Raw genomic sequence first — 23,864 nt, forward strand, 5'->3', positions numbered from 1 at the left:
GCCCCGGGCGTCCGGCGGGGCACGGGTGCGGAGGGAGAGGCTGCTCTGCCCTACCCTCGCCCACCCCGTGGCTGTCCCCGTCCCGCGGCGGAGCCGGGCGCGGCCGGGTGAGTCAGCGCCGTGCCGGGGGGGCGCCGGGGCGGGAGGGACCCGCCCGGCCCTACAAAACCCCGCCCGGGCTGCCGCGGGCCCCAGCTGCTGCCGGAGCCGCCCGAGCCGCCGCCAGAGCCGCCCTGCCCGCCCCAGCCAGGTGAGCCCGCGGCGGCAGCAACGGGGGCGGCAGCGCCGCGGGGCCGGGCGGGCTGCGGGCGGGGGTCGCGCTGCGGGAGCCGCCGCTGCTGCTGCGGGGGGAGCGGAGCGGGCAGGATGCGGAGCGGGCAGGATGCGGAGCGGGCTCCGAGCGGGCAGGATGCGGAGCGGGCTCCGAGCGGGCAGGACGAGGAGCGGGCTCCGAGCGGGCAGGACGAGGAGCGGGCTCCGAGCGGGCAGGATGCGGAGCGGGCAGGATGCGGAGCGGGCTCCGAGCGGGCAGGATGCGGAGCGGGGCGGTGGCTGCGCGGCCGCCGCCCTCCCGCGCCCGGCTCCCCTTCCTCCGGCCCTGCCCGCCCGTTACTTTTCCGTGCTCGGTTCCACGTTGGGACGGCGGGGCCGCGGGCGAGGCAGCCCTCGGGCAGCTTCGTGCGCCCCGCAGCAACTCTGGGTGTGGCGACAGCGCTCAGGAAAGAGGAACCTGTCCCAAACTTCGCCAAACTTCCCCAGATAGTGATTTCTGCTCGTCGTTAAGGTACACAAAGGCTCCGCTGGGTTGACCGTGGTACTGTAAGTTCGCTCCTCGGTGCGGAGGCTTGCAGAGGAGCTGTGCCGGCCGGCCAGGCTGGCTGTTGGTGTTCATTCAGCCGGGGCGAGGCTGGAATTGCTCCGCAGGTACGGCGGAGCCCCGAGCCCGCCGGGGACAGCGGCCCCTGCCCTTCCCTTCCCTTCCTTTCCTTTCCCTGCTCGCCCGGGGTGCGGCCGCTGGCACGGGCGGCAGGAAAGGGCAGCGGGAAAGCCCAGCGGGGCAGGGCCGGGTGGGCAGCGCCCCCCGAGCAGCCCCGGCTCCTCCCGGCCCGGCCCGGGCGCGGCTCTGCCTCCCGCCCTGCCGCTCCTGCTGCTGCTGCCTTTGGGCCCTGAGTCAGCTCGGACACCGCTTCCCCCTCCCGTGAGGAGGGGAGGCAGGGCACAGGAATGTTGCCAGGTATTTTAACTGATAGAGAAGTGAAATGATTTCAGCGCAGTCATGCAGAAGTGGCTTGTGTGCTTATACGTGGCAGCTTTACTTCTGTTTAACATCACTTCTTATGTTCACATTCCAATGCTATATGTGCACAGAGGTGCAGACCCTGACAGACAGGGCAGGAGTGAAAGGCTCCTGGAACCAGCGTGCCCTTGAACCATTTATCCCTGTGTGTGCCTTCTGCTGCTAGAGCCGGTTGTGATAAACAGCCCTAGTGGGTAGAGTTTCCATTGGCCAACATTTGGTATAGTTTGCCTTGATGAACCAAAAAAAACTCAAACCCAAACAGGTTTTCTTGCAAAGTCTCAAAAGTGAGAATAACTTGTGTTGAAGAAACAGAAGTCCTTTATTTTGTATGTGCATGGTGTCTTCCTGGAATGGAACTTCCTGAGTCATTAGCAATGTCTGTGGAAGAAAATGGTTCAAGTAGTTAGTGGTAGAGCAGTTTAATGGGTTTTGAAATGCTTTTCTTTAAAGAAGATTTTTTTGGGTTTTTTTTGCCCCAAGCAGTGGCTTTAAGGGATGTGCTAACCCTTATTGGGTGATCTGGGGAGATGCAGCCTGGCCTATTTGTACTCCTGCTTAGCACTGTATATATATGAATGATTTTGAGCCCTTGTTTCATTTACAGCTGATGCTGCAGGTCTTCCTCACTCTCCCTCCTCTCTGTTAGCAGGCTTGCCCTGGTTTTTGGACACAAATGTGCTCCAAGTGGAAGAGTTTCCATTCTCTCATTCCGGGGATGCCGTTTCCTTGGCTCAGATGTCTGGGAACACCCTTTGCTCATATCTCTGCCTGGTATAATAAATGCTTCTTAAAATGCTAATTCTGCTGATTGAGCAATGCCGTTGTTTGTGCATACCTGAAACTTTTCCATGGAACACAGGGGGATTTTCCATAATGTGTGTGAGCTGGCCCTGGAAATCAAGATATGGGGCTGCTTTTAAACTCACGTTCTTCCCTTACCAAAGAGTTTCAGGGATAAATTGGTGAATAGAGACTGGGCCAGTATAATAACAGAGCTGTAACCCAGTGCCTTCTGGGAGGACTGAGGTCAAAACATGCCATCTGTTTTAGCAGAATAATATGATTGAGGATTGTGTAATGTGCATTTAGAAATTGGTTGTAGAAACTTGCCTTAAGGTATTGAAGCATTAGTTTACAGCTGGAAGGTAGAACCTGATTCCTTTCCAGTGTAGGAAGAGCAGGCTGGTGCAAGTATTTTCTCTTTACATGTTCAAACCCATCCAGGACTTGTCAAAGCTGCATCAGATAAAATCAGTCCATCAGAGAACAGTGAGAGTCTGTTCTCAAATATGAGTGCTTTGCACAGCAGGGTGTGACAAGAGCTGTGTTTGTTCTCTGGGTAAAAAAATCGTTCTCTGCAAAGATTCTTGCAAGAACTCTCTTTTTTTTCCTCAGCCAGCTTGCTGTTGATGGGCAGTCAGTTGCTATAGCATTGTTGTGTCCTGGTGATATGAACCTGGAGTTCCAGTTCTATGTGAGGGTGTGTTAGTTCTGTTCCTGGACTCTGATCAAGTCTTTTGTTCCAACAAACCTGATCCAGTGTGGCTTTTAATTGATTTAGAAACAGTAGTCATGCAAAAAGCTGTTCAGTGATTTGGGGTTTTTTTCATGTGAAAGGTTATGCTGCATTTGCTTCGCTTCAGCTCTCACTGGTGTTTTCTTTGTGACAAGACTAAAGGACTTCAGTTGCTCATCTTTGGTAATAGTTGAAATACTGTCAGAGTACAAAGGTCTCACAGGCTCTTCATTTTATGGAGAGTAAACATTAGGAATTTCATAACTCAGGAATATATATATGAGTCCCCTCTGCCCAGCATGGTTTATAGTGCCAACAGCTGGTAACAGCTTATTACAACTTCTGCAGGCTGTCTTTAAAGGCCTGGTTTGGATTTTAGCCCTGAAAAAAACATTTTTTCTCAAATATATCAGTGCATGACTGTCATTTTGTTCTGTCTTTTCTTCCCCTGGAATCCTACTTTTTGTTGGAAGTCAGGTTGCTTTTGTTACTTAAACCTAGATTGTTTCAGAAGATGGAAGATTCTCTTTCTGTGTTCTGAATGAGGAAATGTGAGATAACAGCAGTTACATTACAAATGTACTCTGATTTTGCTGCTGTGTTTTATTCTTGTAGCACTAGCTATTTTTGCCAAAAAATTTCTTAGCTTTTCTCCTTACAGGAGTTAAAACAAGCAAACAAAGAAAACAACAACAAGAACAAAACACTTTTTCCTAGAGTTTTAACCAGATCACCATTATCAAGAAACTATTTTAAGCTTCTCTGGTTCCCCAAGCCCTTAACTGGTCATTGGGTGGAGAGGAGATTGGTTCCTCTGGGGAAAGCCCCATCCTGTCAGAACAGTGACTGCTGGAGGATTGAAACCATCTGAAATCCAGAATCCCTGACCAGAATCCAGTGTTTAAAGCAGGCAAAGTGTTGTAACATAAGTTTATCAAATCAATGTTTATTTCTGCCATGTATATAACCTGTCTCAGGGTTGGGATTTTCCCTGGTTTTTTGCATTTACAAGGAAGATGTTATCCAGGTTGTGGCAATGGAGCACTGATATTAAGTTGTCACAATCTTTTTAATCTAGCCCTTACTACCTCATCTCTGATAATTGTGTTACTGAGTGGTGTTTGTCCTGGAGAGCTACAACAAAACCACAAGATCCAGATCCAGGGTTAAAGATTAAATGGAGTTATGGTTTTGTAAAATGCCTGCAAGAAAAGAAATAATTCCACTGCATTTCCTGAGCACTTGAGGAATTGGGCATGTGAATGCTACTACTTGTTGCTGTTCTTTGACTTTGAGCTGGACCAAGCTATAATGTTTCTGAGTAATCTTCCTGGTACTGAGTTGTCACCGTAGGCAATCTGTTTCTGAGGCAGAGATTTCTCAAATTCCTGTCTGAGTATTTAAAATGCAGAAGAAATGCTCGTTTAAGGAATTTTTATTGTACAATGGAATGAAGTCCTCTTGTTGCTGCATTATTAATGTGGCTTGGGCACTCTTAAATCTTCTTCCACACTTAAATCTTCAGTCCACTGGACTGTGTCACTTGAGGTGCTGCAGTGCTTCAGGACTGGTGGAACACACTGATGGAACTGTAAATATATTTAAATCTACTTTGTCTTTTTTTTTTTCTCTTCCTCCAGCATTCTTTCAAGATGTCCACTGTACATGAAATTCTAAGCAAGCTCAGCCTTGAAGGAGATGTAAGTATTATTATCTAAGCAAAAAAAGTTTGTTTTACTGAAATGTCTCATCTTGTTCCTTTTACAGGACTCTGCACCAGCAATTGTACTGAGCTGTGCAGTTTACAAGATACCACACATCTCTTAAACTTTTTATTGGCTGAAAACCTCATCAGCAGTGATCAGTTTTCATCCACAAGCCAGCTGTAAACCATAGGACAGTTACATGATTTAATGGTGTTACATGATTTAATCCAGTATCCTCCTGCTGGGCCTTATCAAAGACATCACAGGGCAGACAATGTCTGCATCTGTGTCCCTCTTTCTTCCAAAGGAACAAGTCAGTTAAGGATGAGAACAGAAGATGGAAATGAGTTTGCTTTTGCTGATACCCTCGGATTTTTTTTTCCCAGTTAAAAATGGAGAACATTATGAGAACAAAAATATTGGGGATCTGGTTCCTTTAATGGTTATCACCAAAACCAAACTAGCTCTTGAAAAAAATTATTTTCTCAAACTTATTTTCTCATTTTCTGTTTTAGCTTTGATTGTGTATTTTTCACCACATCTGCACTTGGTTTATAGTTTTATTGAAATACCAGAAAGTCAAATTCTTTGCTTAATTTCTTCAGTAACAGTTAGAGGGTAGAGTACCACCGTGGTATCAGCATATCATGCCATGGATTTGTGGTTCTGTGATTGTCACTGAAGAGGAAGTGAATCCTATCCATGCATTATTTCATCACATTCCTAATGAACTTGCTACACATATAAATCTTACAGCTGGTAGCTGCAGGTCTGAGCTTGGTACAAGCAAATGTTTTGCCAATTTTTGGTATTTATTGTGAAATTAATTACACCAGACTATGTTTGTGGAAGAGTTATTGCAAAGAACTGGCCAGTGCACTGTGGGTAAGCAGTAAAACTGGTTTGGTAGTGCAAAAACAGTCAAGTCTTCAGCTTTCATGGTTGTGTGTTTTAATGGAGAATTACTTTTGGAATAATAATTAAGCAATCTATTCTCACTTCTTCCTTGATTCTTGCAAGTAGTTGCAAAAGCCAGATTTGAATACTGTTCCATGGAGCATTTCCCTCAGAAACCCTGCTGCAGTGTCAGAAGGCTCAGGCAGCTCTTTGTGCTCTGAGCTGGAATCCAGAATTACTGAGTAGTAATTCTCAGTAAAAAAAAATCCAGTAATTCTGGATTCCCTGTGTACCTCTGCAGCGTTAGAGCAGTTCCTCTGAGCAGTGATTTAGCAAATTACCTGATGTTAGACACAGTAGTTGGGCCAGCAATTTTTCACTTACAATTTTAACCTTGAGGGTATAGAATGGTTGTGGCTGAGCCCCAGTGCTGTGCTGTGCTCTGCATCAGTGGTACAGGAGCTGATTTGAGTGAAGGTGAAGGGCCTGATTGCCCTTCCCTTCCCTTCCCTTCCCTTCCCTTCCCTTCCCTTCCCTTCCCTTCCCTTCCCTTCCCTTCCCTTCCCTTCCCTTCCCTTCCCTTCCCTTCCCTTCCCTTCCCTTCCCTTCCCTTCCCTTCCCTTCCCTTCCCTTCCCTTCCCTTCCCTTTTTCCTTCCCTTTTTCCTTCCCTTTTTCCTTCCCTTTTTCCTTCCCTTTTTCCTTCCCTTTTTCCTTCCCTTTTTCCTTCCCTTTTTCCTTCCATCCATTCAGCCGAGGCTGATCTGTGCTCCCAGCTTCTGGATCCCTCTGCAAGAGTATAGAAATATTCTCAGAATACTTAGGTGTAGGTGGAAGGGTCCTGGTGTTTTAGGTTAAATTAAGCCTCTGAAGCTGTTAGTGATATTTGTTTCTCCCTCATGTTTCCCAATAGGATTAAATTTCTCAAGCTCAGAGGAAGTAAAGCAGGTAGAGGACCTCTGAAGCCACTCAATGCATAGGGAGAAAACAAGTTTCTCTGCTTTAGTTTGGCCCAGACAGGTGGTGCAGTTGCACATTATCTGGACTTTTACTGCCACATTGAAAAGAATTTTGTACTGAACTAAGTGGAAAGTCAGTTTGAGAGCTCTGTCTGAAAACACAGAGTACTAGTACTGTGGTACAGCAGTGTACCAGAGTAACTGAGTAGCTTGGAATTGAAATGGCTGTTTTTCAAAGGCAATCACCCTGATAAGACCTGTCAGGTGTCAGGGAAGCTCAGTCTGACTTGGTGCATGCCCTGGGTGGAGGGACAGAGGAGAAATGGCCACCAAATTGCAAATATGCTGTGTGTTTTGTTAGTGTGTGCATCATCCTTGCAGTAAACAGCTCCATCCAAATTACTCAGCAGATACTTGGATCTGGGTGGAAGGAGAGGTGCCCAGCTCTGCTGGGGTCACCAGGGGACTTGTTTGAGATGATGCAGAGTGCAGGTCAGTGAGCAGTGCCCCAGGATGGGGGTGCCTGGCTCAGGAGTCTCTCAGGCACACGGATTTCTCTGAGGCTGCATTGCATGTCTCCATTTGCTGTTTCCATTGCCACTAAAAGCAAAGGCTGTGTTTTGTGGTGTGGCTCTGGGCCAAACTGGGGCCACTTTGCTGCTCTGAACTGCTGGGAAGAGACAAAAGAAAATGATTCAGTTTATTGGTGCTTTTTTGACTTCCCATCTCCACAGCACAAAACAGATTGTCTGCAGAAGGCACAGGGGCAGCTGCCAGAGGAATCTGTGCAGAACAGCGTGACCTCTACAGGGATAGGGTCAGAATTAGTCAGAAACCATGGAATTTCTTACTTCAAAGTGCTCCTCTTAAAAATTTGCATGTAAAAATATTTTCCAGGGCTATTAGGATAGCTTAGCTCTGTTCATGAACCCAGCTTCCTTTTGGAGTTAGAGATGGAAACAAAAGTTTTTGGGGATCTTTTCCAAGAAAGCTTAGTTGTTCATTCACTTAGGAAATGGCTGTGGCAATTTCAGGTGCTAGTAGCTCTACCTCTCTGCCAGGGGTTTAGGTTTCTAAATTGACCTCAGCAGAGTGAGATTTGTGAATATTACCCAGCTATGTATGAGAATCCGTGGTTTAATTTAACCCTCCGCTGGGAGGTGCTAACAAGCTGTTAGCTCACACTGAAGCAGCTGAGAAGAGCTGAATCTCTGTTCTGGTCACCCTCTGTTTGCAGCTCTAATCCTCAGAGAGGACCATGATAAACGGCTGATAAAATCTGGTAACTTGGAAAATGTTGCATCTGTTTAGTAAGTGAGCTTACCTGCAAGTCCTCATACTCTTGGCAGTGGTAATCTGAAATGTCATTTGGTTTTCCAAGTCTCATGCTGCTTAAAGCAAGGATCTGGAGGCCAAGAATTTTAAAAAAAAATTAATAACTTCTGCTTTCTAGAATTATGGCCTTAAATAGATTTTTTTTGTGTGTGTGCTATCTTTAAAGTCCATGAGACAGCGCACAAAACTTTTTCTAACTTTATCATTGTTAATCTTCAATTTCATTCTTTTTTCTTTATTATCTGTAGCCTGTAATCAAAAGTAAAATATTGACTTCAAATCTAAACTGCCTTCCTGTAGTAATTTTCCCTCAGATCTAGCCAGAAAACTCTGGATTTTAGAATAATTATGTTTAGTGAGTAAACTTGGAAGGTGTTGGGTTTTTGCTGCAATAAATACAATATCTGTCTGTATATATTCTGTAAGCATGGCTGTGAGGGGATTTCTGGCAGTACGCAGGAGGAGAAGAGGCTTCAGTGGCTCTTAGGAGAATTCCATTTCCACAGATACCTGCTGGTAGTTCTTGCATTGTGTTTCATTAATCGCAGATTGAACTCTGAAGGGTTTTTTGTGGTTTTTGCTCCTTTCCCTGCAGCATTCTCTCCCTCCAAGTGCATATGCCACAGTGAAGGCCTACTCCAACTTCGATGCTGACCGCGACGCTGCCGCCCTGGAAACGGCCATCAAGACCAAAGGTGGGCACAGGGCCAAGGGAGAAGCCTGGCTTGCAAAAACCAGAGCAAGACTGGCTCTCAACACCAACATTCTGATATCCTTACTCAAGGATGCCTACTTTAGGAGGTGCTGGATTCCTTGAAATCTTGACCAAGTTAGAATTTGAACCCTCTAAGTGCATGCTCTGAATATGTTTAAGTTTGTAGCCACAAGTTGCTGAGGTTATCACTTTTTTTTTTTCCTCTCTTGATTCATCAGTACTTCAAATTCTTCTTCTTTTCTGCCACTTGAGAATGAAGTGTCAGCTCCTTTGGCAGTGGGCTCTGAATCATGGATTTCTACTGGATTGTTGGCTTGGATGTTTCTTCCTCCTTTCAGCTCCAGACACCGGCATAGGGGTGGTTTGAACATCTTTATCCTGAGTTTTGAACTGAATAATCATTCCTCTTGTATTAATTTGGGGTCAAAACTAGTTTCTGAAATGAGTGTGCGGTATTTCAGGGGCAGGGCAGTGTGAGCCTGTCAGGGCTGGGTTATTGGACAGGCTTCCCTCTGGTGCTTGGGAACCATCAGGAGAGCAGGAGTGTGGAGTGCGGCCCTGCAGGGCTGTGCCCCTGTGCTGGGACAGGGAGTGCCACGCTTTCCACTCTTGCTCCAGGCCAGGGGAGCAGCAGCTGGGCGTAGCTGGAACCAGCAACGATTTTGCTTTCGTGTCAGGGAGAAATTTAAAAGCCAAACAATTTCTCATCAGAAAGAAATGCTAAGTCTTCCATCAGTGCCAGCAAAGCATGTGTTTGACTTGCTATAAAATGTAAAATATATCCCCTCCATAACAAGCACAAGGCATTCTTTCACAAGATACTTAATTTAACTAGAGAAATTCCTTATTAGAGTGGATTCACTTCTGATTTTGAATAATTTATTGTTTCTTGTTTTTAAAAAAAATTCCCTGATGAGTTATATCTCTCTATCTATCTCTCTGTCTCTCTATCTATCTATCCCTCTATCTCTCTATCTATCTCTATCTATAATCAGATTTTGCAGCAGATGCTTTGTATATATGTAGACTTTTCTCCAGACTTTATAATTTTTTTGCAGCTCTGATTGTAGGGCAAATCTAGACATTTCAAATACACCACGAGACTCTCAGGGTAGGTACAAACTTACACATTTGAACTCTCAAGCTGCTGATTACTGCAAAAGGAAATTGCAATCTCCTAGGCAGTACAAAAGCTTTTCCAGTCAGGAAAGTCAAGCCCAAGTTCTCTTTCCACTTTCTCTCAGCAAATTCAGCAGTGCAGTTAAGTTACATGGAAACATTTCAGTAGAGAGATGATTTTCAACTCTCTGAGGGAATAATAAGGAACTTACTCATGGACCTGCATGTTTGTAGGCTTGAGCTTCTGTCAGCTTATTAGTTTGTTACCCAGAACTTCTTCTGGGAGGGTGGCTTTAAAGGGAAAATCTCTTTATGGTTTTGATACCAGATTTCCACCCGAAAGAATCTCACAATGGAAGTATTCTTGTGGGGAATTAAGTATGAGAGTGTTATGAGCCTTCTTCCAGGTACTGTTTCCTTGCACTTAGAATGCTTTGGACCAGGATATTTTCATCTGCTAATTCAGAATATTTGATAAAATGTGAGTTCTCTAAAATATATGTAGGGTTTTCCTCCAATGAAAATTCCAAGTCATCCAGACAAGAACTGATTTTTATGAGCAGTGATGTAAAGAACTACCTGCAAAAACGAGTTTTAAAATAATTGTGGGAAATATCTGAGTAGTAGTTATAAAAATATAACACCCATAATGAACAGACTCCCTACATCCACAGCAGCTACCATTTTCCTCGAAGTATCACCATTTCTCTAGCATTTAGTTTGCATTGGATGTGGGAAGTAGAAATAAGCAATGTAAGTTCTCACAGAGTGATGAAGAGGAATATGACTTGTTCATGTTAAAACAGTGAGAGAGGTGAGTTGTAAATGTATATGCAAGCTGGTTTGTGGTTGAAAATTAAAAAAAAACAACAACCCAGGCCTGTAAGAACCATTTGGGAGGCTTTACTCTCTACAGGACAAAGGACACCTGGTATCTGGACCCTTCATAAACCCTTCAGATAAAGCCCTTGGGCTTTCTTTGTGTTGAAAATGGAGGGCTGTACATGCTTTAATGGGCCTGTATTTCACACTCACCAAAGTCTTTCCAATTTTTTGGAAGTTATAGCACTGCCTTGGAAGTGATATCTTGTGGAGTCTTATCTCTGGCTATACCTTATATAAACAGTGCCTGAAGTCTGCTGTTTGCCATCAGGGCAGGCCAGCTTGGGAGAAGTTGCTTTATAAATAATTCTGTGGTAATTATTACATGGTAATGGAAACTCCCAGAATTAGAGTCATGAATCTCCATTTTAGTGATTCTTGTGTAAAACGGCCAAAACTTATTTCACTGCCTGAGCAACAGCTGTATATTTGGTTTAGGGAAAAGTTCTAGGGCAGAGTGTGTGACTGTTCTGCTCTATGTAATGTCTAAATATTTCAGCATTAATTCTTCAGATAATTCCTTAGTTTGCTAAGCCATCTGTTCATCTGTGGGGACCTCTGGAAAATACTGTGATGTGTTTATTTGGGCTTAGATCTACCTGCAAAAACTATACTGCACAAATACATTGTCCAGCCCTTTGCAGGGCTTTGAGTGGAGCTGAATTAAATGCAGAGGGTTTATATATATCCACCAGCCTAGGAAGGGAGATGTGCAAAAATGTCTCCAGGTCATATAAAACCTTGTAGTTAGCAATTGTTCAACCTAGAGGTTGCATAATACAAATAACTTGTTACAGTTCTGGCTTCTTCCTTTTGGTATAAATGCCATGGCAAAGTTTCATTTTCTTGCTCTTGTGTTTCTGCAGCAAATTCATTTAGTGCCTGGGCATGTCCTTTGTAAATGTTGGCTTTTTGCTGCATAGGACAAGAAGCTGTTTAATTTCTGTGTAATGCTCTAGTGTGCTCTGTGTATAGATCAGCTGATGTACATGAACATAAGCAGGAGAAACTATCTAGAGGGGCAATAACAGAGCTTATGTTAGATTTCCTTTTCTTTTTTTTCTTGTAGCAAAGACAACTGCTGAAGTGTCTCTTCTGTTTCAGAATTATTTCCTAGCATTGACATTTTATGTGTCTCAAGTATTTGTTAAATAATTTGTCAGAGTAGGTTGTGAATATTTGTTATTTGCAGCCTTCTATTGAGGACTCATGGGATACTTTTTTATTCCATGGCTGGCAGACTTCAGGCTCGGGTTTGTTGTAGGAAAGGGCTTAGAACACAGATCTGTAATAAATTCATTACATCCAGAAATTGCTAAAACAATGATGACATGTAAATCAGTCAGTTCAATCTTAGAGAAAGATCTTCTGTTTAGGTGCCCATAACTTCTGATAGAGTTTGTAAGAATATGAAGTAAACTTGCTGGTGACAGAGGGCTGTTCCTGAAATCCACCAAACTGCATCAGTCACATATTCCAAATATTAAAACTGTCACTAAAGAACTATTTCAGTGCAACATGGTTTGGCTTTGGTGAACCCTTGCTAAGCAAAATAGCAGAACTGAAATTACGGTCTTGTTTTATCTAAATTTTTCCCTCTTACCCCATTTATGTTCATTTCCTCATTTTTGCTGACTGAGTTCCAACACCGTGATCTTACCAATGCCACCACTTGCCTCTTTAACAAGAAAAGCTGTTATTAAGCAGAATTTTTCTTTCCATTTCCCATTGATAGAAATGCAGGGATAAAATCTGCCTAGCCAGAATAAATTTGAAAATAAACTGTTTCATTGCCTTGAAGCTTTCAGAGACTTTAGCAAAACTGTGCCCCACCTCAGCAGCTGTGAGTCAGCATCCTGTGTGTGCAGCATGATTCCCCAGTGTGAATGAGGTACAAACCCTGACTTTCCACTGAATGCCAGAGCCATGAGTTAACTTCATATTTCCATGGCATCTGTTTGAGAAACTTGGATGCAGTCAGTCATTTGTGGGCTTCTAATCTGAAGCAATTGTGGTACAACTTGAAAATGTCATTTGCTTTTTTGAATGCCAAGAATGTTTTAAATTCAGAATTTATTAAAAAGCTTAAGACATTGGCTTGTACTGTGAGCCTGCAACAGCTGAAAGGCTCAATGTCTGTGTGTGGCCAGTTCTGGACAGGGAGAATTTGTTTTCTTTTATAATGTGGGAACACTTTAAAATGTGCAGGAGTAGATTATGGCTGAAATGTGCAGTCAGCCTGTTTGCAAGTCAGAGTTTGTAACTTAGACACATTATGCTTTCCAGGACCTTATGGCATCATTTGCAGGCCCAGCTTGTGTGAATAAGAGGACTGGTGTAGGTCTGCCTCAGCACAAGCTAGGGACAGGAGGCTACCCAATGTATTATTTCATCATGAAAAATGTGGTGAAGAAAGAGAGAGAATTTTTGGATTAGACTTATAGTTTTAGACTCTACAGCTAATGGCTAAAAGGTTTTTTGCAAGATTCCTACTGTATATTATTCGTTTTTATAACATCTGTTGCAGCTCTTTGTTTCAGGTTACTTTGGGTAATAGGGAAAAGAAAAGGAGCTGGATTCTGGCACGGATCTGAGTCCTGCTAGTAGCTACTGATCCAATCCTTACTTTCTGGGGTTTTTGATGAAGAAATCATCTTTTACACTGATGTGTGTGCAAGTGTGAAAGAAGGGATTCATAACACTTTCATTAAACAGAGAACTCAGGTGAAGATCTGGGCTTGTTCTGACCTCTAGATTAGAGCCACCTGTTTGCTTCCAAGGCTGAGAGTTGCGCTGAAGTGCATGGATTTGGAGTGGCTCCCTTGAAAGTAAACCTTCACTGATGTGCAGTTCACTTATTTAAAAGATAAGTTGGGAGTTGAGCATCCACATCCTCTAGGTGTGCCAGTTACAGCTCAGCATAGATCTTCCGTGATTTTAAAAAGAAGTAGCACATACTTAATTCTTCCAGTGTCAAAAATCCCTTCTGTCTTTTGAGCCTCTGAAACATACTGAATTCAATATACTGGTTTGTTTTCTCATTTCCATGTTTGGAGTGATGGATTAAATGGCTTAAACAGAAAATATAACTGCTTTTTCAAGAAGTCTTCATTGAAAAAATTCCACTAAAATGGATGACAGGATAGGCTTTAGTAAGTGCAAGTTTTAAAGTCTCTGTTCATGAGCAACGTTTTGCAGAATTCTGAGTGCTTGAGAACAAGTGCACAGACACGTAAGTGAAGCACAAGGCAGGGTGGCAAAGCTGGTCACAAACCAGACTTTGAGATGTGTCCAAAGATCTGCATCCCACCCAAGGTCTGGACTCCAATTGCAGTAAATTTTTCCCACAGCCAGGACAGGTTAAACACTAACTAGTGAGAGCTGCTGAGCCCTGCTCCAGACAGCCCAGTGCTGCGTTTGGAGTGTTGGGGAGCATCCTGATACAGGAACAGGGACAGGAGAGCTTTTTTAACTTTGTCTTGTGTCTTTGTAGGTGTGGATGAGGTCACCATCATCAACATCCTGACAAACCGCAGCAATGAGCAGAGGCAGGACATTGCTTTTGCCTACCAGAGGAGAACCAAAAAGGTAGGAAAACATGAAGAAATAATAATTATTGAATTTTTTTCTTGTAGACAATTAGATTTTTCAGGTTTTGTCTTGTCACTAAAATTCAAGATGCATCTACTGTGTCCATGCTGTCACAGTTTAGGACTGGTAGAACTTTGAAATATGTTGAATATGCACAATTGTGACTGCAGTCTGTTGGAGATGGTGGTTTCCTAGCACCTTCAGAAATCACCTTGGGATCCACAGGATTCCCTGGTGAAATGTGCTAAAATTACTGAGAAGTCACTGGCGTGAAGTGCCTCCATTTGAAGACAAGAATGAAAGAGAGGTGCTTTAGGGGATTGGTTTTTTTTTTCTTTTGATTGGTTTATCATTTTTGGGGGGTGTTGGATTTTTGTTTATTTTGTTAAGACAACTCACATAAGAGAAGTGTTCTGTTTCTGTTCACACAGGTAGCTTAGCTGAGAAAGCACTGCAGTCATTTGTGCTATGAGCACTGCAGCTGTGGAATGGTGTTGTAATGAGTTGAACTGTCATTAAAAATTATCCTGGCAGAAATACCTTAGGTACTGATCCATTGATGGAGAGAAATCTGAAAGATGTGTGCAGAATTCTGCAAAATGAGTCTTGCTGTCTGGGAGGCAAGAGCTCTACTCTTTTGAAGTTTTGAGAATCTTATCATATGTGAAGTTTCATGCGGGTGAAAAAGAGGAAACTTTCTATCGAGTTCAGAGTATGATGAATGTATCTCTTCCAGGTTTGCCAGACCCCAAATGGTAGTCCTCAAGTAGCATCCCAGAATACTCACCTGACCCCAAATGTAAATGTAGAGTTAAGTTTTGGGAGTTGAGCAGCTTTTCTGCATGACTGATAGAGGCACATGCAGAGGCACAGCCAGGTTGGACACGAGCATGTGTGCACACGCCTGCACCTCCTGCCCTGGGGACACTGGGACAATCTGCACAGAAATGGACCCCAGGCATGAAATGTGTCACTTAAAGCTTTGTTAAATGTGCTGCATGACCATGAAAATGCACAGTCAAGAAAATCTGCAACTTTTTTCATGTTTCTCTCTCACTTTTTTCCCTTGCTGCGACACAAGAACAAACTGAATTTATCAGAAGTTTAACAAGTGCCAAAGAATAAAACAATCGTATAAACAATGGAAATGTGCAGTAGGAACCACTCAGATAAACATGAGAGGAGGAAGTGGGATATGAAAAGACACGTAGGTATATCTTGTAGGGACAGTGTCTGATGGTTCTCTTTGCCAGCAGCTGTGCAGATTTTGTTGGCAATGTGTTGTGCTGTACTAGGCTGCTTTGCTTTGTGTGTTGCAGGATCTATCAGTAGATCATAATTTTTAAATGTCACATAGTCTGGCTCTCTTTAAATTCCTTTGGGATGAGCAGTGTCTGATGGAAACTCTTGGTTTAGGTTGGAAGGGACTGCAGGTGCCCAAGATGGACACCTTCCACTAGATCAGGTTGCTCAAAGCCCCATCCTGGCCTGGCCTTTTAAACGTTCCCAGCCACAACTTCTCTGGGCAACTTGTTCCTTAAAATTTATTACAGAGATATGTGCTGGTTTTCCTGTGGCAGTTCTGAAGAACCCATTTTCACCCAAATAAAGGCTGGAGCATTGTATCCCACATGGAGTGGTTGTACTAAAATGTTTCTAGGTCTAAAAGCAGGCAGATGCCCCAAACCCCCATTCCCTCCCTTGGTCAGTCCATGCAGAAGGTGCATTCAGTATTGGCATAAATTAGTGCCCTGGGTTACGTGGGTGACTCTGGAAATTGCTAAATGCCTTGGTTCATTATCTCTCTGGCACAAACTTCTCTGCAATTCAGCTGAGGTCACTTTCCCTACCCCTTTTTCCCTGCCTCTCCAGCTCAGTGATTGTTAGTGAGAAACCAGCACCTGAAATGCAGCAATTCCCTTCTGAATGCTACAGATTGACTTCAGCTTAGGGAATACATGGATCTGTGTGAACCCCAGACTTGACCCTGGGGATTTCAGCTTTGTCACTGTCCTGGTTTGATACACTACCACAGTGAAGCTGATACTAGCATAATTCAAGTTGCATCTGAAACCCTTAAGAGGATCTGAGTGTTTGCTGCAGGTTTGCATCCTCTGCAGTGAACATCCCTGACTGCTTCTTTTTCTAGGGCAGACTGGCAATTAAGCATAGGGATTTGGGCTACCATCTCCTGATTAGTTTCCTTGAAGACAGGCACAATTTTTCAGTGCTCAGGGATGATTTTTTATCTCCTCACCTAGCTGGCTGGGAGCTGGGCCTTCCAGTGGAATAAGTGTGCAGTCAATTTTCCAATGTCTTAGCCAGTAAAGGGCTGGGATAAGAGGAAAACCACATAAAATACAGTGCTGCTGGGAAAACTGTGGGAGTGTGATGGAGCAGCAGTGACCACAGTGAGACAAACTCAGATCCATCTGTGCTTATTAGCTCCAGCAAAGCATCAGTGCTTCAGGACTGGAGTGAAGCTGTTTAGATGTGTCTGCACTGTGTCAGACACTGGTGCACTTCTTATTTTCAGAGGATTAGAAAAAAATTCCTTTGCCCTAATTTCTTTCTTAGGCTTTCACAGCCAGAAAGGTCTTTATGTTTCTGTTTTCTTGTCGGCTGTGTAAGAAACACTGCTGCAGGCTGGGAGACTTAAAGCCTTGCAGGTTAAGTTCTCTGGAGATCAGAAGTGAGCTTTAATTTCTTTTCTTCCATCGCCCCATCTATTTTACAGGAACTTTCTGCAGCACTCAAGTCTGCTCTCTCGGGTCATTTGGAGGCAGTGATCTTGGGCTTGCTGAAGACACCAGCACAGTATGATGCCTCTGAATTGAAAGCTGCCATGAAGGTAAATAAGCTTTGAAATGTAACATTGTTGATCTGATGTTGCTGTCTTGGGAAAGAACATGGACTTCATATCCAGGGCCATCGTTTTCAAACTGATTTTTTTTAAGAATAAAAGACAAGTACTAAGTTATGTCTGAAATTTAGAACGTGCCAATAATACTAATTAATTAACTTCTCCAGATGATTAAAAAGGAGTTAATGAACAAATAAGAAAACAAAACCACCCCCTCCACCACATAAACACACACAATACCCTGACCCCCCCAAAAAAACTCCTTAAATCCCCAAACCTAAAAAATCAACCCACTATGGAGATGGTAACTCTTCAACTGTGGGCCAAATGCCCTGTTTGAGTAATCAGATGCTGCCCTCTCCTGGTCTGAGTATAGCCTATCCATAATTTATTGTGACTCAGACTAGTCTGGGGTTTGGGATTAAAGACCAAGCAATTTCCTCACGCTGGTCCCAAATGCAGAATATTCTGTGCCCTCCATGGGTTGCTTTTCCCAGCTCCCAAGGAGTTCCCATTACTCCTGACCTGGTCTAAATTAGCAAAACCTCTCAATGCTCTGAATTTGCATGAGCTTTAGTTTGGCTTGATACATAGAGCATTACAAGCTATGATTTTGGCATCATTTGTTTGCTTGAGGAAAGCAAAGTTATCACTGAGGAGTTCATTATTTTTCTATTACACATTCTTGAAAATATTTCAACAATATTTAGAAAATTATATATGTTGCTAGTCTTCATTTTTCCGCAGATGCTTATTAGAGCCATTGTGTACAAAGCTGTCCTATTAAGCCTAATATTTAAGTCATATTAATAAAATTACTGGGGTTTACTCCTCTTTTACTTTTTTTTTTTTTTTTGGTTTGTCCCACTTTCTTGCCCCTTCAAAGGGGACATTTTACCCAAAGGGTATTTTTCCACATAATGGCCTCCATTTTCCACACATTCAAGACTGCAGCATGAGACGTTTTCCCAGGATGTTACTTCTCTTGAAATCCTCTGGGAAACTATGCCCATTTTTGCCTGCAAAGTGACATTCTGTTACAGATGGGTTTAACAAAAAGCATCCTAACAGGAGGATAAGACTGGAGTTTCTTCCTGTGCTCCCAGTGGACAGAAAAATAAATCACACAGGCCATAAGCAGACCTTCTCCAGTTGTGCTGGTGAGGAGGCCACTGTCACTGCCACTCACAGCAGATGCACATTGCCCAGAGAGAACATCTACAGGACCTCTAAGCCACTAGAAATACTCCATCTGTTTTTTCTCAGGAGCAGCTGGCAAAAAATATCCCTGAACTGTTAGAGTGGGGAAGAGAAGATGTCCATAAAATGTTTTTAAACCATTTAAGCATTGCTGTTCATTGCTAGCTCCTAAGTGAGCCCTGTTTATGTTGCAGGGGCTGGGAACTGATGAGGACACACTCATTGAAATCATCTGCTCCCGAACAAACCAGGAGCTCAGTGAAATCAACAGAGTCTACAGGGAAAGTGAGTTTACTTTGCAAGTTTCCATGTCTTTTACACTAAGTCACTTGGATAAATTCCTCTCAGTGTGAATTTCATTATTAGAAATCAAACTCAAATCTGCTTTGGTTCTCTGCTGTTTTGTACGGGTGTTCTGGATATTTGTGTGATTTATATAGTTGCATCTTGTTGCATGGTAGCAAACAGACTGAAGGCTATTTGCTGCTAATGCAAGTTGTGTCTAAATGAAAATTTGGGTAAGCTTTCCATGAGACCCTGATTGCATGGACCTCGCGGCTAGCTGGTAGCAGTGCTGGGTTTGATGTAGGCAAGCGTGGACTCATTTTCATTATCCTCCACACCTGACTTAGATTGTAGCTGTTTATGTGCATAAAACACAGTAATTAGCAGCCTTTTTTCTTGTAAAGGAGTATTTGTGAGCTACCCTTTTGCCTGAAAAGAACTCTTTGTTTTCTAGTGTACAAGACAGAGCTGGAAAAGGACATAGTATCAGACACGTCTGGTGACTTCCGCAAGCTCATGGTTGCCCTGGCCAAGGTAGGGCTGTTCAGTTTCCCACTTTCTCCAATGTGCCTCAGGGGTGGCTGCCAGTGAAACCATTGGGTTTCTGATGCACTCTTAAATTCCCCTCTATTTTCACCAACCTTTGGGGGGAAAAAAATATTCAAATGTTGAAGGGCAAAGTATTTTAACAGAAATGCAGCATTTACAGCATTAGCTTTGTAATGGGGTGGAGTATGCGGTTACTCATTTAGCAAATTCAGGTTAAAAAAAGAAAAAAAACTGAATATATGCATAGCAAACAGCTTTCTTTCATAGAAACCTTTCTAAAATACTGATATCTCGTTTGAAGGGCAAAAGGTGTGAAGATACCTCTGTGATTGATTACGAGCTGATTGACCAAGATGCCAGGGTAAGTGCTGGTAGTGACCATGAAATATCTCCAGTTGGTCAGGCTTTGGGGGATATTGAACATAAACATGGAAGTGGAGAGCATTTGTGAAGTAGGTGTGTGCATTTCAGATTGTCCTGCACAGTAACGTTTGCATGGTGTCAGTGAATCTGCCAATCCTGATGCCTTCAGGGATCAATTTTCACAGACTCCTTACCCAGTATACAGAAGCTCTCTGGTATTTCTTTTAGATACATGAAGAGAGAGAGCCTTTAACAAAAGGAAACGCATCCATTGCAGTGAGCTTAGTGGCTGTTAGTGCTTGTTTGTTACATCTGCATCTGTCAAGAGCAGTTCTGCTGAGGTAAACAGAGCTAAATACAGAGTAAAGCTGTAGCCAGAGGTGAATACAAAGCAATTAGTCTTAGTGTCAGATTTAGATCCTTAAATGTTGTCCTGGTGACCTGCTCAGCCACGTGTCCCTGTGTGTTTCTCCCACAGACACAGTTCCAGTGGTGCTTGTTTTTCCAATTAGAAAATTGTCTACATTTGCAATAGCCTCTTGTGCAACTCCTGAGTTTTTGTGATTTTCTTTTTCTTTCTAACCCCAGGACCTCTATGATGCTGGTGTGAAGAGAAAGGGAACTGATGTCCCCAAGTGGATCAACATTATGACTGAAAGAAGTGTTCCCCACCTGCAGAAAGGTACTATTCAAGAGACAGAATATTTTTTTTCCTGTAAGAGAAAGTTATAATAAAATGGTAATGATTTTGTCCCATGTATTGAAATTATTGTGAAAAGCACTCAAAAACATAGGAGATCTCATAAATCTTAATTCATGTCCAAGGTCTTAATTTTTTTTTTTAAGCTAGTTATTTCTGTGGATGTGTTGATCTCACATTTTAAGTGTGTACAGCTGTTTTTTTACACAGGTGTAACAATGCTCAGTTATATGTCACATACCTGAAAACAAAGATGTTGCAAAGCTAGAAAATATGGATGCAGGATACCTCGAGAAGCCCTGTGGCTTTTACCTCTGTGCCAGGGTAGCTCAGCTATGTCATGTACTTAAATCTGCCAGTGAAGACCCGAAAGCAGCACATGAGAAAAGCCATTTGAAGATTTCTCAGAGCTTAAATCACTGTTGTTTCAAAAAATACCAGTACAGGATTAAGATGGTGTTTTCGCAGATTATAGAGGTGCTCAAGGAAAACAAAAAGGCCACAGCATGGGACCTTTACAAACTTCTGCTTGTATTTAAGATGAGATTCTCAGAAGGACTTGCATGGATATTTATTAATTATGTGTCTCTACATTCCTGTGTCTGTGTTCATGCTTTGGTTGGTTATTTCTGCCAGTTCTTAGTCTGGTTTTGATTTCACCTACTTTCTTTTCTGTGCTAGTGTTTGAGAGGTACAAGAGCTACAGCCCATATGATATGCTGGAGAGCATCAAGAAGGAGGTTAAGGGAGATTTGGAGAATGCCTTCCTTAATCTTGGTAAGTTACCCTGAAGTAAAGACTGTCCTTATGTGGGATCTTTTCAGGGCTCTTGCAATGTATCATGATAAAGGTAGGACCTGGATTCACCCTGCTAGATGAGAAATTAGCTGGGCATGCTGGTGTTGTTGGATCCACCGGTGTATTTTTGGATATTGCAGATACTGAGAAGCAGCTTATTTTTGCCCTCTGAAAAATGTAAACTTTGCTTTCCAGTTAAAATTCAAATGCATGTGTGTTGTGATCTGCTGTTAGTTCCACTTTTATTTGACAGAGGGGCTTAATGTTTGTTTCCCCAAGCAAACAAAAAGGTTGAAATGGTTCAGTACCCACCTAGGCTGGAGAGAAAACAGCGTGTGTGTGTGAGAGGAGGAGACAGGCAGGCAGTGGGGGTGGTAGGGGCTAATTGAAGAGCTGATTTGACACTGAAATCTCTGAAAGAGGGAGGCAGGGTGTAAGACTGATACTGTGCCATGAGGTGAAGATGACAAGGATGTCACTGTGTTTAAGAAGGATTTCTTTAAGGAGAAAATGCATTTCAGACTGAGGGTGAACTGAGAGCTGTCTAATGCAAATAGAGTATAGACAGAGCTCAGCCTTGAAAAGGAGACTTCTCATGGGTGAGTATACAAGGAGTGTTCCAGAGGAGAGATTGCTTCTAGAAGTGGAACCATGAACTGGGAGCTGTGGAGGAGGGCCAGCATTCTGAAATTATGGCATTTTCATGGAAGGAAACCCTTCCTAAGAATGTGAGCATCTGTGGTTCAGTCATGAGCTAAACCAAATGACTTCTAAGTAGCAAGTCAGGAAAAATATTTTCTCTGTGTCCCCTTTTTGGAGGAACTTTTGCTGAAAACCTTATTTTGACTACTTATCATAGCTTTAAAAATGGCTGCAATATTCTGCGTCCTGTGCATGGGCAGGATATTTAACTATTCTTGTCTCTCTCTTCAGTCCAGTGCATTCAGAACAAGCAGCTGTATTTTGCAGACAGACTGTATGATTCCATGAAGGTAGGAAAGACTGGTTTTTCTCTCTACTATTTTTTTCGTTGTCATTGTTAGAAACTTCTGTTCATATGAAATGTCACTGGCATGTGAATAAATTAACAATTGCTTAATATTGTTCAAAAGCATTCTTTAACCCTTACCAGCCTGGATTATCTGTTCAGATTTCTCTGGTATAGGGAAATGTAGGAAAGAGTTTCATTATAAAGATCTTTATTAGAGCAGATGATTATAATTAGCAAAGTTGGACACATCTTTTGCACGTAACCAAGAGCTGATAGCAAAAAAAGCTGTTTATTGAATGCCAAAATAAGATATTAAATTGGCCTCAAAACATTTTGTGAAGAAAAAGGAATAAAGAGAAACACCTGGTGAGAGGCATTAGGCGGTTCCAGGAAGAGCTGGTGAACCAAAAGTGCTCCTTACAGTCTAAGCTAAATTTGTGGCTGCAGGTTGGTTAAACACTGCTGATGAGACAGGTACATTCATGCTCAGATTCTTGCATCATAATAATGATCTTCATTAGAAGATTTGATTCATTTTAGCTTTTATTGCTCATCTTGGTTGCCTGTAGTTTGCTGTCCTACCTTTAATTAATGGTAACATTTCAGCTATTGCAGCTCTTAATGTGTGTGTGCTTGTAGGGCAAGGGGACCCGGGACAAGGTCCTGATCAGGATTATGGTGTCCCGCTGCGAGGTTGACATGCTGAAAATCAAGAGTGAATTCAAGAGGAAATACGGAAAATCTCTCTATTATTTCATCCAGGCAAGTTTTCATCTTTGGTTTTATATCAGAGGCCTTTGCAGCAGTCTTCATTGGATTCGTGGTAGCACTAGAATTCATGGGAGGTGTGTTAGAGGCCACAGAGAGAATATTGTATTATTTATGTACTGTGGGAAAACCCACCTTTATCTTCACAGTCTACAGCTGGTACAGTTCCTGTCAGCCACTTGACAGTGTATGTGAGCTTTGTGCAATCAACTGATGTGTTCTGAAAGAGAATTCTGCTCACCAGTCCCCATCCTCAGATCAAAAGAAGAGACAATTGTTCTGTGATTGCTGAATGAAAATGGAACATCTAAACTGATACTCCCTTTCATTTCAGTGCTCAAGGAGAAAGCTCCTTAGCTAGTGACTTTTGTCCATTTCTGTGATTGGACAGGAGCTACAGGTGCTAGGTTTTGTCTAACTTGGGGCATAAGCAAAGAGCTTGTGAATCTGTTTCAAAGCTGATCTTCACCCTCACAATAGCTCATGCTATACTATTCCTTGTGTAGATGAAGCTGAGTCAAAATCTTAATTCAGAATCTTTTCCTGAAGGTGTCAATTGTAGATTATTAGCAATTTTTTTTAATAGTGCCCTTGGTGTATGATTTTTGCAGTGGTCAGTGAGACAGAGTAGAATCTAGTCCTTCTGCTTCCCTTTGTTGTGTTACTCTTTTTTAATACCCAAATTTCTCTCTTCTTGGCCTTGCATTTGTATTGCAAGAATGATTAAATAATTTCACTTCACACATAGGTAAAACTCAGTCAAGATAGTCTCCTCCAGGCTGAGAAGGCTTCAGTGTGAATCATAGACTGTCCCACAGGTTTAGAATATAATTCATATGCTTACACATTTTATGGCTGTTTCCTGACATGTATTTTGTTTTTTTCTTTCCTTGCTTTACAGCAAGACACAAAAGGGGATTACCAGAGGGCACTGCTGAACCTGTGTGGTGGAGAGGACTGAAAACTGTGATGGAAGAAACCCAAGTCCAGAGAAATGCCTTTTTTGCTCTTCATTTTACTGTAATCCTAGAAAACCTGAATTTCCTAGCTACCCTTGAGTTGCCCTTTCCCTGCCAGAGCCCTGCTGCAGTTTGCTGCCCTGCGCTGTGCATGCCCCTCTCGGCAGCTGTGCTTGGCTGTGCCAAAGCTCCTAACAGCGTATCCAGAGACACTAACCCTCCAGGAGACACGGGCTCACACGTGCTTGTGAAAAGCCCTGCCTCTCTGTGCAATGTTTCTAATAAAACAAATAAAATGACGTTTTACTTTAACAATATGTGTCTTTCAGATCTTAATTTGAAAACTGTCTAAATAGTTGATGTGTATTTA

General features: G+C 42.8%; 1 protein-coding gene across 3 annotated transcripts; it reads left to right on the forward strand.

The window, feature by feature from the left end:
* Positions 1-23,809, forward strand: ANXA2 (annexin A2). 3 transcript variants are annotated; one of them, XM_074549734.1, is made up of 12 exons: positions 1-250; positions 4,457-4,516; positions 8,307-8,406; positions 13,921-14,015; positions 16,756-16,869; positions 18,276-18,366; positions 18,821-18,900; positions 19,217-19,276; positions 19,867-19,960; positions 20,660-20,755; positions 21,710-21,768; positions 22,407-23,809. In XM_074549734.1, exons 2-12 carry the CDS (start codon positions 4,469-4,471, stop codon positions 22,716-22,718), a joined length of 1,149 nt encoding a protein of 382 aa, XP_074405835.1. In that variant the 5' UTR covers positions 1-250; positions 4,457-4,468; the 3' UTR covers positions 22,719-23,809. The 3 variants fall into 3 exon arrangements, with proteins under 3 accessions (XP_074405835.1, XP_074405834.1, XP_026651251.1); XM_074549733.1 differs by lacking the exon at positions 1-250 and adding an exon at positions 614-784; XM_026795450.2 differs by lacking the exon at positions 1-250 and having other exon boundaries at positions 22,407-22,529; positions 23,437-23,809.
* Positions 23,810-23,864: the final 55 nt, after the last annotated feature.

Source organism: Zonotrichia albicollis, chromosome 11 (assembly GCF_047830755.1).
Source record: "Zonotrichia albicollis isolate bZonAlb1 chromosome 11, bZonAlb1.hap1, whole genome shotgun sequence".
Taxonomy (NCBI): Eukaryota; Metazoa; Chordata; class Aves; order Passeriformes; family Passerellidae; genus Zonotrichia; species Zonotrichia albicollis.